Source organism: Equus asinus, chromosome 17 (genome assembly GCF_041296235.1).
Source record: "Equus asinus isolate D_3611 breed Donkey chromosome 17, EquAss-T2T_v2, whole genome shotgun sequence".
NCBI classification, from domain to species: Eukaryota; Metazoa; Chordata; class Mammalia; order Perissodactyla; family Equidae; genus Equus; species Equus asinus.
The window spans coordinates 44,248,645-44,266,577 of NC_091806.1; the positions used below are offsets into that span (position 1 = coordinate 44,248,645).

Sequence of the window (17,933 nt, forward strand, 5' to 3'; positions counted from 1 at the left end):
GTTAATTAGGGTCCTAATGTGAAGACTGAGATTTTTTATGCTCTTCCTTCTCGCAATCGCCAGAGGGTGACATAGACGGCGGGATCCCAGCCACAAGCACGCCTGACGCAGCGCCATCATCGGCCACGCGGTGGCGCTGGGCCACATGATGTCTGATTTTCCGCAGAGTTTGGGGAGCGGAGAAAGCTGACCGAGCGAGAGGGGAGACGGGGTAAGGGGAACCCTGGGAGCCGAGGAGCCCTAAACCAAAGGGTCGGGGATCCCTGGAGAGCGTAGCTTCTGCGTTCTTGGGACACGGTAGGATCAGCTGGGAATGAATGGGTCTTGGAGACTTTTTGAATATGAGGGCGCCCCCTTCCTCCGAGCGCTGGGTCTGCATTCCCTTCCTCTGGGCGGCCTCGGGGCCCGGACGCCTGACAGAGAGAACGCACATCTCTGCGCGCTCCTCCTCTCCTTGCTGTAGCTCATTCATCAGCGGCCGCGGCACGCCGTTGCCATGGAGATCTGATGCAGGCGGGGAGGGGGGGTCGGGGTGGGGAGGCCCCGGGTGACGTCTGCACTGCTCGCAGCGCGTCTCCCGCGGCCTCCCAGTTCTTGCCTATTTTGGAAGAGAGCCGCAGCCCTTCTGCTGAGGCGCGCGCGCTGGCGCCTTTTAAAGGCAACCGGCGGAGTGGCGGCTCCGCCAGAGCCCGGGAGCTGCCCCCGCCCCCGGGCCGCGAGCCCCATACGGGGCCTGGACCCGGGAGGCCCCGTCGCCGCACCCTAGGACCCCCTATCTTAGCGCCCTCCACCCACTTTGGGGAAATTTCAACCATGGAGAAAGGAGGTTTGCCCTTGTCCCTCCCCCGACCCCCCGCCCCGACAGGGGAGACTCTTCTGCCATAGGAGCCTTGGAAGGGAACAAGATGCCAGGCCTAGCACGTTTGACCCTCTCTGGACAAGGCCACAGGGCGAAAACAGCAGGTGAGGACTTCACTGCCCGCGGGGCCACCCTGGGTCTCTGGAGACCCGCACCGCCTCCAACCTCCTACCTTAGCCTTTTTCTGGGTGGGCACAGCCTGAGGTCAGGTTAGGATCTTAGTTGGAAGGCTCCTTAGCAGTTTCTCCAACCCCCTCGCTAAACTGAAAGGAAAACTGAGGCCCAGAGAAGAGTAGTGACTTGACCAGGGTCACATGACATGTTCCTGGAGAGCGTGGGCCAGAGCCCAAGGATGCTGACTTCCTAGCCAGAGGTCAGTCCCTTGTTCCTTAACGTTGAGAATAACTGGCACAGCGTGGCAGGCCATGGTCCCTGACTTGCACCCGGGAGAGGGAACAGACAGCTCCTCTTCCCACCGTGGCACCAGCTGCTGCTTCGTCCCCAGCGGAGTCGAGACCTGGGTGGGCTCTCCTGGGTTGATGATCACTCTGGACAACCTTCTGGATCCCAGACTCCACAACCAACCAACCAGGTTGCTGCTTGCAGACGTCTGCTTCCATCAAAGGCTTCCTGCAGCCCACCAGCTCTCTGGAACTTTCTGGAACCAAACCTTTTCCAGACTGCTTACAAACGCCAGTCCTTCTGGGTGGAGGTTTGGCTGCAGGCTCTGGCAGGGCTCCCCAGAGCCATGTGGACCCAGCGCTTTGGACTCCCCTGCCCAATCCTGATGGCACCAGCACTCCCCATGCAGCACTTTCAGGGGTGTTTGACCAAGGTGCACTGAGGACAGCCGTGAAGTACTTGACCATGCCCAAGGAGCTGCGTAGGTTCCAGACATCTCTGGACCCCTGCTCTAGATCAGGGCTGGGGACAAGAGGTGGATCCGATCCAGCCCAGCTGTGGGCACCAAGTCTGGCAAAGGAGAGAGGTTCGTGCTCTGGAGCAGTTAGTCCTAGAGCTGTGAACGGCTTTTCCCAGGGGCATCCATTGCCAGGGCCAAGACTTCAATGCACAGGAGGGGAAACTGAGGCTTCCCCCCAAGAGACATTATTTGCCAAGGTTACACAGCAAGTCAATGCGTTGTTGAAACTAGGACTCAGAACCCTGCCTCCTGGCCCACTCTCTCTGCACCTTGATCCCAGAGGCCAGCCTTTGAGAAGTGCACAAGGTCACTGCACTGTGGTCCAGGGACCTGATTCAGGGTCCACCTCCACTAAATGCTGGCTGTGTCGCTGGGGCCACTCTATTCTCTGCGCCAGGCCACAGTCACTCCAGGCGGATGATCTCTGAGAGCCCCCCCACCCGCTCCAACTGTGAGTCTAGGATTCTCTGAAATGGGGTATTTTGCCAGGCTGTGGAATCTCTCCGTGGCTGTATGTGGGACACTTCTGGGGGTGTTTTCTTCCTCCCACCAGACTGAGGCTAAGGAATACTGGAGGCAGTGGTTGCTTCAGCCACAGGCTGTGCAGACTACTCTGAGGATGCCCGGGGCGGGGGGGGGGGGGGGTCTGTTTTACACACCTGGGAACCCATCAGAGTCCTCCAATGGTGAGTCTCCCAGTGCACTTAGCACAGACCTGTGAGAAGGCCCCTGATGGGTTGGGTTTAAAGAAGGAAAACCACAGTCAGTACCAGTACTTGCTTCCCCCTGTGTCTGCACAGACCAGATCTCCAGGGCCCAAGGTGGCTCTGCTTCTCCAGAACAGAGGACTTGGTCCTCTGGGAGACTTCAGGCCCACTCGGACCTTAGCAGCCGGCACATGGCTCATCCTCACCTGAAACTGGGTCTCAGGGTGGCAGCATTCAACTTCCAAAGCCTGAGAGGCACTGGCCAGGCAGGACATGGGCCCAGAGATGCTCTGAGTGCCAGAGATTGGCGGGCCTTTCCAGGCCAAGCGGTCCAAAATCACTGCCACTGCCATTTTGCAAAGAGGGAAACTGAGACCCAGAGGGGAAGGGGCTTGCATAACACCCCAGTAGGCTGGTGGCAGAGCTAGGACCAGAACCCACGTCTCCTGACCCTCCTGGCCAGGACTCTTTCCCCTGCATCAAACATAACCCACTGACATCTAGACTGAGTCCGCCTCCAGTTCCTCCCGAACCTTCAGATCCTTGACAGAAGGCTCCTGCAGCCCATCCCACGTCTACACTGGGTGCTTCAGGAGCTTTCCCTTCAACTGGTTTGTCCTTTCTCCTAAAGCTCCCTGATGTCCCATCCCCATCCACCCAGGGCTTATCTTTTCCTGGTTCCAGAAGCTGCTCCATCAGTAGGCCATAACTGCTGCTACCCGCTTCTTGCCATGAACCCACTCCCTGAGCCCCGGTGTTCCACGGGTGGGGGTCACTGTTCCCTCTGCTCTTGGGGGTCTCTTGGTTGCTCCTAGGGCTTCCTTCCTGTGACTGGCCCACTCCCAGGCCTGCTGCTTTCCCGTGATCACCCCAGCCCTGAACCCCATCAATCTCTCCTGGGATCCCATGGACCATTCTCTCTGCTGGGTCCAGGGCCAGAGGGAATAATCTCAGCCTGGACATCATGGGGTTGCTGGGGTTTGAATTAGTGAATGCACATGTTTGGTGTATAAGGGGCAGGGAAAGTCTGCTTCTGTAAACTCGCATGTTACCAGGTGTATTCAGGTGATCACAAGGACACGCTTGAACCTGGAGCCTATGGTGGCCTAGGCACCTGTGGGTAGCAGGGGACAAGAGGGCCAGGAGACTTTTGAGTAATGAGGAGTGACAGGAACCATGAGGGACTTAAGCAGGGGAAGAACACAGGCGGGTTGGCTTCTAGAAAAATGGCAAGGGAGCTTAGTCGCTGAGCACTGGAAGGGCGCGCTGGACTTCCATCTGGATTTGCTGAGCAGCGTGAGAGCCAGCTGATGCCCAGGGATGGAGTGCACTGGGACCCAGGCCGGAGACTTCACAATAACTTTGTGTGCATCCCTCAACCTCTGCAGGCCCCCAGCTGTCTACTTTGTCCTTCTCTTTGAACCTGCTGCCGCCCCCAGTCTGGCCCACCCATCTGGTGCTCTCAGACCAAGCTGGGCCAAGGCTACAAAAACCAGTGAGTGCCCAGGCCGTGTTTCCACACTGACAGTGACAGGGCGTGTGCTGCCTCCCGAGCCAGCCCAGGCCGTCTTCAGAGACTTGTTCAAAATTAACTTTTTCATACAGTTAAAATAATGATGACTAACATTCCGTCACTCAGCATTGATTGTGGTCCTTTCGTGTGCCATGCGTTGTTCCAAGTGCTTAGGGATTTAGCTCATTTCATTTTCTCATCAATCCTTTGATGTAGGTGCTTTTATTCTCCTCACATCCCTATTTAACAGGTAGATAAACTGAGGCACGAAAGATGAGTCAGTTGCCCAATGTGGAGGAGCCAGAGCTCCCCCTGGGCGTCTCACTCCGGAGCTTCCCTTCTGACCTCCGCCCTCTACTGCCTCTCTGAGCCTCAACCTTCCTCCCACCCGCCTTCTCCTCATGGACCCTCTGCTCAAGGCTAAGCCACTTCATCTCAGCCCTGCCCGTAGCACAGGAGCCAAACCTCCTGGTCGAGGTGGGGGCTCGGCACCCTTAGCGGTGTCTGTCCCCTCCACCTTTGCTCTGGACATCAGTCAATATGGCCTCAGGCCATGGTGGCATCTTTGGTGGCTACCTGTCCCTGTATCGAGTCTCATTTACGAAGCACACTTCTGTCCACCCTACCCGACCTACCCACCCAGCACAGCCTAGCCCGGTCAACCAGTCACTTGACACCCGGCAGCTCAACTCAATGACACCTCCTCTGAGAGGCCATCCAGGACTCCCTGGGCTCTGTCATCCCTCATTTTGCTCTCCTCAAACACCCTGTATAGCTTCTTCACAGCAGCCATCCCACTTAAGTGGCTTGATGGAGTTCCCACTTTCTCACCAGCCTGGATGCTCCATGAGGTTAAGACCAGGCCTGTGTTTCCAAACCATTGCATCGCCAGTGCCTAGCAGACAGCTGGACAGACTCAGCCCTCAGCTGTGTCCATGTGAATGAATTACATACCTTAGGCCGTGCTCTGGGCCAGGCCCTATGCTGGATGCTGAAGATACGGGGACCAGATATAGATGCTAGTGGGGGAGACAGACAAAGATGCAGTGACAATGCAGGATGGTAAGTTCACAGATGAGGAAACACAAGGGGCCATGGGAGGCACTGGGGAGAGGCCCTGGGCCCAACTGGAGGACCAGCAGGGCAAGGAGGAGTTCACCAGCTGGAGAGTGGTGGTGGAGAGGATTCTGAAACTGGGCTGAACTAAAAAATGAATGGTGGAGGGTCTGTCTCCTCCTCCAGACCTCTAGCTCCTTGAGGGCAGGGCCAGTGTCCTGCACTCCTCTCTCCCCAACGGTGCTTAGAGGAGTAAGGAGTCCCTGCTCTGCATTCAAAGAGTGTTTTCAGTTGATTGATTTTCCTTCCCTCCTTGGAATATGGCTGGTCTGACACGCTCTTCACTGCATCACTTGTGCCCTCTTCTCTCAGCCCTGGTCCAGAAAAGCTTCATCTTTTCCCACCTGGGCTACACGCTCCCCCTCCCGCCCCTTCCGTGGTCCCATGTCCCTCACCTTCCCTGCTCAGCCCACTCACCTGGCTCTGACCGTCTCGATGCGTGGGTGCCAGCGTGTACCCTCTTCACATGAGATTTGTTGATTTCATAACCATAAATAGATAAAATGTTCTGAATACTTCCCTGTGCAAGTAGAATTGGGGGAGTGATAACATAATGAAAAGACCTCAGGAGAAAGAAAACAGCCTGCTAGGATGCAGCTGAAGACAAGACAGCCATTGCACAAGTCAGCTCTACATGAGGATTATATTTTCACTGCCCAGACTGGTGAAACCCAGACCCAGGACTGGGGAGGAGATGGGAATATGTTAGAAAGTTGTTACATGTTCCAAACTCATAAATTCAAAAGAACAATGTAGTAAAAAATAGAAAGTGGAAATCAGCAAACCTGGGTTCTAATTCTGGATTTATCTCATTCTAGCTGTGTTACTCTGGGCAAGTTTCTAAACCTCTCTGAGAAGGTGTATAGAGATTCTTCCCCTGGGTTAGGTTGGAGGCCCTAGGGCATGTGAGACCCCACAATACCATCATTTCACTCCCACCAGGACATTTTATCTTCCTATCGTTCCTTAAGCACCAACTATGAGACATCTCCTTCCCAAAATGCAGCCCTGAGGCTGGGGTTGGGATAGGGATGGAATGGGGTACCCCGATTCTTCATTGCCAATTCAAACTCATGTTGCCATGGGAACAGGATGTGGAGCATCACTCCTGCATGGGGGGGGGGGGCTACATCTGCATAGTTATAAAGAGGCTAAAAGCTAGTAAGGAGCCTAGCCCATAGGGCTTACCAATCTCTGCCCTTAAGGAATGCAGAGACACTACTGTTCTGTGGCATTTAGAAGAGAAAAGGGAGATGAAAGGACAGCTTGGTATGTCCCGGGCCCAGAGAGCTCCTGGATGAGAAGGGAGAGACTGACAGAGATATTCCTAGTATGAACTCATCCTATACTCTAAAAGATGAAAAACTTTTTCTTTAAAGAGCCAGTTAGTAAATATTTTAGCCTTTCCAGGCCATACGGTTTCTGCTGCGACTGCTCAACTCTGCCATTGTAGGGTGAACACAGCCATAGACAATATGTTAACAAATGGATGTGGCTGTGCGCCAATAAAACTTTATTTACAAAACACTCAGTGGGCCAGATTTGGCATGCAGGCCAGAGTTTGCAGACCAATGCTTTACCCCACGGTGCAAGAGAAGGAGGTCGGGGGCAGGTGCTAGGCTTAAAATCAAGCATGGCCAATGACTTGCTGTGACTTTGAGTAGGTTATTGTCTGTCTCTGAACCTCAATTTCACCATCTATCAAATTAGCATAATAGTATCAGTCAGATTTGTCATGAGAATAGGTTTAACAGATCAGAGCAAATCTGAAGTCTTCATTCCTCTGTTCCATCACTTCAAGCAGAGCTATCCCCCATCCCCAGGCCATGCCCTTGTCAGCTGAGGGTGGCAGCAGCCTGCTGGAAGGGGGAGGTATTTCTCTCTAGAGTCAGATTCTTGGTCTGGCTTTCCAAACTCCAGCCCCAAGTGACGCTGTTTCTGTAGCAAGCCAAGCCCAGGAGTAAACGAGGAATGCCTTCGTCTCCACCATCCAGTCATTTGGCAGGAGGCTATAGTTCACTTGAGAAAGTGGTGTGGTTGCAGTGGCTGGTGGCCAGGCTTCAGAGGAGGCCTTTGAAACTCAGGCTGGGGCTAGTGTTAGGAAAGGTGAGCTTCAATGCTCCCCTAGATCACCTACCTATGGCCCCAGCTTCCCTGAGGTGCAAGTCAAGTAGCCACACCTGTGATCTGGTGGTGACTCATAGCACTACCATTGCATTAATGGATCTTTCTTGAGCCATTTGTCCACCTGTCTGGTCTGACCACCACTGAGAGCTTGCATCCTTTGGCATCTCATCATCTCCTCTGAAGACCCATCAAGTGACATGCATTCTCTCTCTCTCCTTTTCCTCCCTCTTTCTCCTTCTCATAGACACATTTGTCCAGCCCAAGGCAGGATACACTTTGACAGTCCTCTGTCAAGATCTTTGCCCCAAGTCTCCGGAAAACAGCCCTAACCGGGAGTCTCCATGCTGTTCCAAAGAAACAGACTCCCCATTCACCCTTCAGCTCCCTCCCAGGAAGTTATCCTCTCCGAAATCTCTGGAAAAGATACACCTCTTTTTCTCTGATAGAGGTTGATGGGTGATGTCCCTCCGGGTCCCTAATAAAGCTATGCAGACAGGGGCAAGAGATCTTACGGCCTGTTCTTGCTATAAAAAGCCCTTTTTCGGAAAAAATAATAAAGAAAGAAATCAGCCAATCCCTCCTCGATGCCATCACCTCTTCTTGGTGATTTTTCGGGGAAGGAGTGGGCGGGTTGCCATGGCAACAGATGCGAGCTCGTCTCAGTAAAGAAGGGACCTTGATATTTTTTTCTCTCTCTCATTCTCTCTCTCAGTTGTGTGTGTATATATGTGTGTGTGCACTGCGCATGCCTGTGCCCACACCAGGAATTTTTTTTTTAGAACTAAAGAAAGCCCTTCTCTTCCCTCAACTCCCCAAATATGGAGCTATGAGAAACCACTTACTCCTGCAGGCCAGGGAAGATTCAGGATGGTTCAAGAGAAAAGAGAGAGGTCATACGGGGCTCCCGTCCTCCATCTTTTTACTAGAGATTGCATGCAACAGAGGCCTTAACAAATGGTTGGGGGCAAAGGGCTGGAAAGAAGGGAAGATGCTGGGTGGAGAGAGGTGAATATTGGATGGGTGGTGCAAGAACCCAACAAGTGACATCAGAGAGGGCAACAGAAGGTGCATTGAGGCTGGGGATGCATGTAAATCCACGTACACTGTCATATGCTGAGAGAGAAAGGCACAGAGCAGGCTCAGATGTGGACATGAACACACATGGACAGGGAGGCACCCAGAAAGCTGCAAACATATAAATACAGACAGGCATAAACATAGAACTACACACAATGCAGAAAGCATAGACATTTTTTGTAAAGACAGGTATAGACGCAGGCATAGGTGAATGCATAGATATACTGGGATACAGACAAACAGCTACAAAGACACATGTAGCTAGACACACAGAAACATACAAGTACAGTCATCGTCAAATGGACAGACACACACACATGCACATCCTCAGTCTGGCTCCCTTCCTTCAGTTGCCTAAGCATACTCAAACAGCAGTGCATAGCTGGAAATACTGCAGGCTCATTCAGTGGATTTGACTGGGTGGCTCCTCCTCCCCCTATTCCTTCTACATACTCACCCCAAAGCCCCCGTCTCTAGTCACTCCCTTGTCCACTTTCCTGTAGTCGATGGGCTCTGATACCTCCCCCATCTCAGGCTTCCAATTCTTAGCCTGCTCTGCTGCTGCTTGCTGCTTGGGGGGGGGGGAGAGTGGGGTGACTCAGCCAGGCCAGGATGACTCATACTGCCAGTATTTTTAGCAGCGGCCTGGAGCTCTCTAGCGTGCCAGCCGCCCCCCTCCTCCTGCTTGCTATTTTGGAACCATCACTGGTGATATAAATAGTTCCTCTCCCACGGCCTGAAGCTGTTGCCAAGCTATTTTTGGTCCTGCACAGTTAAAAATAGCTTCACGGAGGTGGGAGGCAAGAGGAGTGGGAGTTGGCCTAGGGAGAGGAGACATTGGGGCATACAGAGCTTCTCAACTTGAATGAAAGTGGGCGAACTGGAATGAGCTCTTCTCTACTCCCTCCCTTGTCCCTTTCTAGACCTTTCTTCCCTTCCAGAGTGCCTTCCCTTCAGTCCATTCTCCTGGAAAAATCCAAGGGCTCTTCCCCCGGCTTCCTTCACTCCTAGAGCTCAGAAATCTTGGCCCCCTGAAACCTCTGCCCATATTAATACTCAGAAAAGAAGGGAACAATCAACTGAGGCCTCACTCTGAGGTCTGTGTGGACTCAACCTCTGCTTTGATGTCCCAGGCAGACCATGGCCAACACAACTTTCCTGGAGATTATTTCAGAACCATGGACAGCAGTCAGCGACACATTCCTTCACTGTGGATCTGCTCGGCTTGCTGGAGTTCAGCTGGACCCAACCCGTAGACACATCTTCTCATGGAGAAGGACGCTAATAATGTCTCCCAGCCAGGGCTAAGGGATCAGTGGGTGAATAAAAAAAGAACACTGTCCTGGATTTTCATACAACAAGGGGGTGCAAAGATCAAGGGCTTGTCCAAATAGAAGCTTGAAGGAGGGTGGGTGGGTACATCAGGGATCAGATAGAGATGAAAGTGGAACGGGGACGTGCTTCCTGGAGAAACAATTTTTCTGTCATCCAGGTAAATATGGTTAGAGATAATGGCACACGCATGCACACACACACACACCCGTTCCCTCCTCTCCCTCATTCCTCATTAATACAGGATGGTTGATGGGGATGACCCCAATCAAAATAACCCAAAATGGCACAAGAGACCAGGATCGAGCTGCCAGGCCCCCTCTTTTTGCTTCTTGGCGTCAAATTTTATCTCCATCCTTCCTATGTGACTTTCTACAATCAGGTCAATCCTTCTCCCCCAATTTTTTAAGTGGCCACATTTCCAACCCCTCTAGTGATTTCACACAGACCCCTACTCCACCAAATGAGATTTCACATAAAATGTCCCCTAGCCCATTTCCTTCTCCTTTTATGGGATCCTGGGGGAAAGAAAGGCACGTCTCAGCCCCTGTAGACGGCAATCATTTGTGCTGAAAAGAAAAAAAAAAGAAAAGAAAAGAAAGAGAGAGCCAGGGCGAAGGCGACATGACGTGGAGACAAAACTGACAAATAAAGGAAGAGAGATTTGAGAGAGCAGAAGGGGAATGTTTGGGGGGGTAGAAGGAGCACAAAGCTGAGACAGACCATCAAGCAGGCAATAAGATAAAGAAACTAGTTGGGTGTGTGTGTGCATGAAGAGTTGAATGTGGAGAGACAGGGAGAGGAGTCCTAGCCCAGAGATGGGAAGGGGTTTAGAGGGGTTGCTGGAGGACAGCTTGATGGAGTTAAGGCGTCCCTGCCAGGTGCAGGGATCTCGGAAGGTCCAGCATGGCCCCCTCGCTTCTCTGCCGCTTCCTCATTTTCCCTGCTGGAGGCGGGGGGAGCCCTCCGGAGTGTTGCGGAGGCAGCCCGGCCCCGCCCGCTGCCACCGCGGCTGCCGCCGGAGGATTCCTGTCCTAATATGGAGCTGGGATTCCCCAGGCCCCGCCCCCGCCCCCGGCCCGCGGGGAGACCGAGGCTTTGCAGTGGGGCCGCGCGGGGGAAGGGGGGGGAACCGCTCGCTTTAGGGACCGGCAACTAGGGTGGGGGAGGGATACCGAGGTGCAGACCCAGATCCTCACCATGCCCTGGGACCCTGCCTCACTTTCTCCGGTCAGTGGCTGAGGTTAATTAGCTGACAGGGAAACAAAGAGTCACTGCAGGCTACAGCGTAGGTGTTGGTGTTCCTATTCCTGGCTGTGGGAAAATAGAACCAAGGCCAAATTCAGCTGGTCCCTCTCCCTCAGGACCTCCTTTCTGCCCCATCCTAGGGACTTGGACCCCCAGCTAACTCCCCCCGCTAAATCGCCAGGGCCCAGGTTTGGAAAGGGGGGAAGAGATTTGTTCTTTGAAAGTGACTAAGGGAATCCCAGACTGAGTAATCCCTAGGGAGAAACCCCAGCTGTGACCTATCCCACGGGGGCCAAGGAAAGTCATTCTTCTCTTCCCCACCATGTGAACGGTGACCTTTGTCTGGCAAATAGCGAAGAGTAATTTGTGGAGGACCCTGCCCCTCCCCATTCCCTTATCTCCTTAGAAAAATGGATGTTGGAACCAGTCCCTCCCTGCCATCTACAGACTCTTCCACCAGGGACTTCAGACCGCCTCAACCCTGGCCCTGTCGCTTCCCTCGGCTGAACACATTCGGACGCCTAGGTCCCTGAACCCCCTTTCAGGCCTTCCTAACGCGGCGCCTGCCTCTCGCTCAGCTGCTGCCAGCGGAGGGCCCCTCCGCAGCCTCCTTGCTCCCCCCTCCCTCCGGCCCCCCTCCCGCTCTCGTTCTACGTCATGGGATGACGTCGGAAACCAGGGAGGGAGGAGGAGCGCCCCCCCTCCCCAGCCAGTGGCTCCCGTTGCAGCTTGCTTAGCCCAGCCTCCCGCTTTCCCGCCCCCCCCCTTTCTCCAAAGCGAGCCCCCCACGCCTGGCAGGAGCTATATAAGGCGGAACGAGGCAGGCGAGGGGGGCAGCGCAGCCGAGCGGAGCCCAGGAGAGGAGAGAGATTGAGAGAGAGCCTGAGCAAGAGACGGGGAAGCAAGGAGGAGGAAGCCACCGGTGCGTCGGGACAGGAACGCAGGTGTTCGGAGCGCCCGAGCTGGAGCTCCGAAGCCGCTAGTCATGTACCGCTCCACCAAGGGCGCCTCCAAGGCGCGCCGCGACCAGATCAACGCTGAGATCCGGAACCTCAAGGAGCTGCTGCCGCTGGCCGAAGCGGACAAGGTCCGGCTGTCCTACCTGCACATTATGAGTCTTGCCTGCATCTACACTCGCAAGGGCGTCTTCTTCGCTGGAGGTGAGCAAACTGGGGCTGCTGGAGACCCGAGCTGGCGGGCACTGGGGATAGTGGAGCTGAGGGAACCCACTGGGACTACTGCATGTCTAGAGCAGCGTGTTGGCGAGCTGGGGAGAGAAGGGACTTGGGGAACTCAGGATTTAGTACTTTTCCTCTTGAGCTCCGGATGAAGGTTAGAGAGCCTGGATAGCGTCCCTGGTGCCAGACTTCACTGGAGGAGGAGAGCCAGGACAGAATGGCCCCATATCCACCAGCGCAGAGGCGCTCCGGGAGCCCAGGGAGGGAAGCCCGGGAAGTTGCAGGGATGGAGCCGCCGAAGCCCGGGGAAGCGTAGCCGCTGTTCACGGTGGTGAAAGAAAGGGCTCATTTGCAGCCTTTGAGGCGCTGTCCGCGGTGCTGACAGCACCACCGACTGCGAAGCGCTGCCCGCGGTGCTGAACGCCCGATAGACTTTGGAACGCTGTCCGTGGTCCTGAAATTCAGGGCCGCAGAACTCCCTTGACCCCACTTAGAAGTCGAAGGGCTCAAGGGCTGGGGAAATTCAGCAACAGGTTCCCCGGGCAAGAGCTGCGGGCACCGGGTCAACAGGTGTCTGAGGCAGGTTCATGAGAAATTCCTCTGGATTTTCTGAAACTCAGTCCATGCTTCCTCACTTCTACTTTGCCTCCCAGTCTTACTCCTGACTTATCGTATCTTCTCACCCTGCAGGCACTCCTCTGGCGGGCCCTACAGGGCTTCTCTCAGCTCAAGAGCTTGAAGACATAGTGGCAGCACTACCTGGCTTTCTGCTTGTGTTCACAGCTGAGGGGAAGCTGCTATATCTGTCTGAGAGTGTGAGCGAGCATCTGGGCCACTCCATGGTGAGTGCTGAGGGTCTTCTCAGCTTGGGCTGGGGCACAGATGGGACATGATGAACTCTACACTTCTTAGAATTCCTGGGGAGGGAGGGGTTACACTCTGCAAGGTGCTATGTGCCAAGGGTTGGCTCTTGCTGTCTTTACTAATGGTCATCTCTTCCTTATCTTTCTCCAGGTGGACCTCGTTGCCCAGGGTGACAGTATCTATGACATCATTGACCCAGCTGACCACCTAACTGTGCGCCAGCAACTCACTCTTCCCTCTGCCCTGGACAGCGGTAAGAACTCCCTTCCTCAGTCTAATCTCACTCCTGCTCCACTGCTCCTCCCCATTTGTCATTTCTCTCAGCCATCCACCCTCTTACCAGTTTTTCTCTTCATTCACCTAGATCGCCTCTTCCGCTGTCGCTTCAACACTTCCAAGTCCCTCAGGCGCCAGAGCGCAGGCAACAAACTGGTGCTTATTCGAGGCCGATTCCACGCTCACCCACCTGGGGCCTACTGGGCAGGAAACCCTGTGTTCACAGCTTTCTGTGCCCCACTGGAGCCAAGACCACGCCCTGGCCCTGGCCCTGGCCTTGGCCCTGCCTCACTTTTCCTGGCCATGTTTCAGAGCCGTCATGCTAAAGACTTGGCCCTACTGGACATCTCTGAGAGGTAAGCCCAGAGTGTTCAGACCTCAGGAGGAAAGCAGGCCAGAGATGAGGGACCCTAGATTCTGGAGTCAGGGGAAGGGAGGATGGATTCAAAGGGGGCAGAGGACCTGGGAGGGAGTGAGATGCCTGGGTATCAAGCAAGGAAAACAGAAAGCTGACCTCACCCTTTCCACCTTCCCAGTGTCCTAATCTACCTGGGCTTTGAGCGCAGTGAACTGCTCTGTAAATCATGGTATGGACTGCTGCACCCTGAGGACCTGGGCCACGCTTCTGCTCAACACTACCGCCTGTGTGAGTGTCCAGAGAAGCTGGGGACAAGACAGGGAACTGGGAAAGGGCATGGGAGACCCAACCAAGAAGGTCTATGGCAAAGGCTGATGCTGGGGAGCTACCAGAGGCCAACAGTTTTGGATGCTATAGGGTGAACTTTAGAGTGAGGAGTCAAGGTGAGAATAGAATCAGAACTTGGGGACTCCAACTGGTGAGGTCAAGGTGGGGAACTGTGTGGCAGGTTAGGGTAGTCAGAAAAGAGGATGTCATTGATACCCTAATTCAGTGGAGAGGTCAGTAAAGGTGGAGTTTAGGTGGTGTTGACCGATGGGCATACTAACTCTGCATCTCTTCTTTCCATTCAGTGGCTGAGAGTGGAGATATTCAGGCAGAGATGGTGGTGAGACTGCAGGCCAAGCCTGGAGGCTGGGCATGGATTTATTGCCTGTTATACTCAGAAGGTCCAGAGAGCCCCATTACTGCCAATAACTACCCAATCAGGTGAGCTGCAAGGCAGGGGCCTGGGGGGCAGCTGAGCTGGACATGGAAGAGACACAAGTCAGGGAACTGCTCTGAGAATGGACACCAAACTCTTACCGGCTGCCTCTTCTCTCCTCTCCAGTGACACGGAAGCCTGGAGCCTCCGCCAGCAGCTGAACTCTGAAGACACCCAGGCAGCATATATCCTCAGCACCCCAGCCGTGCTGCCCTCATTCCCTGAGAACATCCTCTCCCAGGAGCAGTGCTCCAGCTCTAACCCACTCTTCAACCCTGCCCTGGGGGCTCCCAGAAGCACCAGTTTCCCCAGTGCTCCTGAGCTGGGTGCTGTCTCAACATCAGAAGAGCTTCCTCGACCCCCCAAAGAGCGGGGCTTCAGTTACATGACATTCTCATCTGGCCCTGAGCCTTCTCTTCAAGCAGATCTGAGCAAGGATCTTGTGTGCACCCCACCCTACACGCCCCACCAGCCGGGAGGCTGTGCCTTCCTCTTCAGCCTCCATGAGCCCTTCCAGACCCACTTGCCCACTCCATCCAGCTCTCTCCAAGAACAGATGACTCCAAGCACCGCAACCTTCTCTGACCAATTGACACCCAGCAGTGCAACCTTCCCAGATCCACTGACTAGTCCACTACAAGGCCAGCTGACTGAAACTTCAACCAGAAGCTATGAAGATCAGTTGAATCCCTGCACCTCCACCTTCCCAGATCAGCTGCTTCCCAGCACTGCCACCTTCCCAGAGCCTCTGGGCAGCCCTGCCCAGGAGCAGCTGACTCCTCCTAGCACGGCATTCCAAGCACATCTGAACAGCCCCAGCCAAACTTTCCCAGAACAACTGAGCCCCAGTCACACCAAGACTTACTTCGCCCAGGAGGGATGCAGTTTTCTCTATGAGAAGTTGCCCCCAAGTCCTAGCAGCCCTGGTAATGGGGACTGCACACTCCTGGCCCTAGCCCAGCTCCGGGGCCCCCTCTCTGTGGACGTCCCCCTGATGCCCGAAGGCCTACTTACACCTGAGGCCTCTCCAGTCAAGCAGAGTTTCTTTCACTACTCTGAGAAGGAGCAGAATGAGATAGATCGTCTCATCCAGCAGATCAGCCAGTTGGCTCAGGGCATGGACAGGCCCTTCTCAGCTGAGGCCAGCACGGGTGGGCTGGAGCCACTTGGGGGGCTGGAGCCCCTGGACTCCAACCTGTCCCTGTCGGGGGCTGGCCCCCCTGTGCTCAGCCTGGACCTGAAACCCTGGAAATGCCAGGAGCTGGATTTCCTGGCTGACCCTGATACTATATTCCTGGAAGAGACGCCCGTGGAAGACATCTTCATGGATCTCTCTACTCCAGACCCCAATGGGGAATGGAGTTCAGGGGATCCTGAGGCAGCGGTCCCAGGAGGGGCCCCATCGCCTTGCAACAACCTGTCCCCAGAAGACCATAGCTTCCTGGAGGACCTGGCCACATATGAAACCGCCTTTGAGACAGGTGTCTCAGCATTCCCCTACGATGGGTTTCCTGATGAGTTGCATCAACTCCAGAGCCAAGTTCAAGACAGCTTCCATGATGGTGAGTCCAGCCAAAATGTCTAAGAACTCAAGTCCCTGGCCTGCCAATAAGATGTTGGGTGGAATTAGATGAGTAAATTCCCCTTCTGGACCTCAATTTTATTAATGGGATGAAATCACCTGCTGCCGGGGTAGAGTGGGGATAAGAACTAATGAAAGTCTTAATATGCAAATTCTGGACGAGTAGGCCTGGAGGGCAAGGGTGTGGGCTGTGGGATAAAGTGCCAGAGAATCCTCAGGTCATAGTTTGTGCTTCTTAACTCTGTGAGGGACCTAGATCAGTGATCACCACCTCATTTTACAGATGAAGACAATCAAGGTCCCAGAATTAAAGAAATTTGCCTAAAGTCACACAAAAAATTGATGGAAGAGGGATCTATCTCTTAGATAGAGCTCTATCTCAGTATTATTGTCCCCTAAAGGGAAGACAGAGCAAGAGTTTAATAGGAGTTCAGGAAAGAAAGAGAGTAGGACGCAGCCCCTGGCCCCAACAGAGGCTTTCTGCTTATGGGTCCATCATTTCCAAAACTACAGCCATAGTTTCACTCCATCCGTCCAAATTGCTCCCTTATCTGCTGAGCCTCTGTGATTATTCAGTCATTGGGCCAACATGTATGAGGCCCATACTAGGCGCCAACAGTGCACCACATCCTCAGCTCGGGGACCCTCTTTCCTAACAGGCCTTACTGACTGTCCCCCCTCCCTCTCTCTCTCTCTCTCTGCAGATGGAAGTGGAGGGGAACCAACGTTTTGAATAAGTCTGTGACTTAACGTCGTCAAGTATGGCATATTGTCATCAAGACGTGGAGCCGCTCTCCACCCCCCCGGGACTGTTGGGGGGATTCTGGGGGCCAGAGGGGGATATATCTGATTCCCCAGGCCCTGTAGGAATTGGGGGGGGGGGAGGTGGGAGGGCAAGGGAGGGGAACTTCTTTTTAAAATTTAGAGACTTCGAGCGATCCCAGTTTCCATTTCAATCTGTATTCACTCGTAGTGAGTTTCCTTGAATGGGATTTCAAGCGGAGAATGGGGGAGTCTCACTTCCCCCTCCCCGCGCTGCCCCATGGGCCTGGGCCAGTTCTCCACCCCTGGGGGCCAAGCCACCCCTGGGCCTTGGTGGGGGAAAGGCAGCGCCCACCTGGGCCAGCCTGTGCCCTGAGGGGCTCTTGACACCCACGTAGAATTCTCTACACACCAGTAACGGGATTTCAATTCCGATGGACTCTGCCACCCTGGCAGCCCTTCTTGTGACTTTTGCGCCCCGCGCCTGGAGTGGGGGGCGCGAAGAGACGCTACGTTCCTTTCCGATGGAGGAAGGCAGACCTGCCGCCGTCACACGTGTGCTTGCACGAGTGCGTGTACCTGGTGCGGGACTCACCCGGCCACCAGACTGCCTGGGCCTGCCCAGGCGGCCACCTCGTGGTGCTGTGGTGACTTTGTAGCCAACTTTATAATAAAGTCCAGTTTGCCTTTTTGGTACCCCTGGTGTCATGCACTACCGTGAAAAGGGAAGGGTGGGGACGAGAAGGGGGGGAGGCCCAGACAGGAGGTAAAGTCTGGACCTGCTGACAGCCCTGGCATTTCTTCATTCACTCATGCACTCATTCACGTGTTCACTCAACATCTGGGAGTACAGTGTGCAGCCCACGCTGTGCTAGAAGACAGAGAGTGTGGAGCTGAAACAGATACTACATCTCGCCTTCAAGAGGCTCTGGTGTCCCATACTGGAGGGTATCGGAGTCGGCTCCCTGCTCCAAGCTTGCGGTGCTCACAATGTGGGAGGGAGAAGAAGGGGCTGGGAGTGAGCTGGGGATTCTGCTTGGCATTTTCCTGGACAGGGGTTTGAAGTTTCAGAACATGAGTTTTTCTCTTCAGCCTGGTTCTGCAGGAAAGCAGCTTCCCTTTGGGGTCTTGGATCTTCTTATTGGAAATGATAACCACCCCTGTTATCCTTGCATGGGGCTTTCAGATGACAAACAGTTTTGTATCCTTTATTCACTGCAGTAAAGCCTCTGGACAGTCATATTAGTAC

The 17,933-nt window shown here is 54.4% G+C and overlaps 1 protein-coding gene across 2 annotated transcripts; it reads left to right on the forward strand.

Moving 5' to 3' along the window:
* The first annotated feature begins 618 nt into the window (after positions 1-618).
* NPAS4 (neuronal PAS domain protein 4) lies at positions 619-17,372 on the forward strand. 2 transcript variants are annotated; one of them, XM_044762356.2, is made up of 9 exons: positions 619-2,232; positions 9,455-12,061; positions 12,770-12,921; positions 13,094-13,196; positions 13,308-13,575; positions 13,756-13,865; positions 14,210-14,345; positions 14,467-15,902; positions 16,627-17,372. In XM_044762356.2, the coding sequence occupies exons 2-9, from the start codon at positions 11,887-11,889 to the stop codon at positions 16,653-16,655; spliced, it is 2,409 nt and encodes an 802-aa protein (XP_044618291.1). In that variant the 5' UTR covers positions 619-2,232; positions 9,455-11,886; the 3' UTR covers positions 16,656-17,372. The 2 variants fall into 2 exon arrangements, with proteins under 2 accessions (XP_044618291.1, XP_044618294.1); XM_044762359.2 differs by having other exon boundaries at positions 619-963.
* Positions 17,373-17,933: the final 561 nt, after the last annotated feature.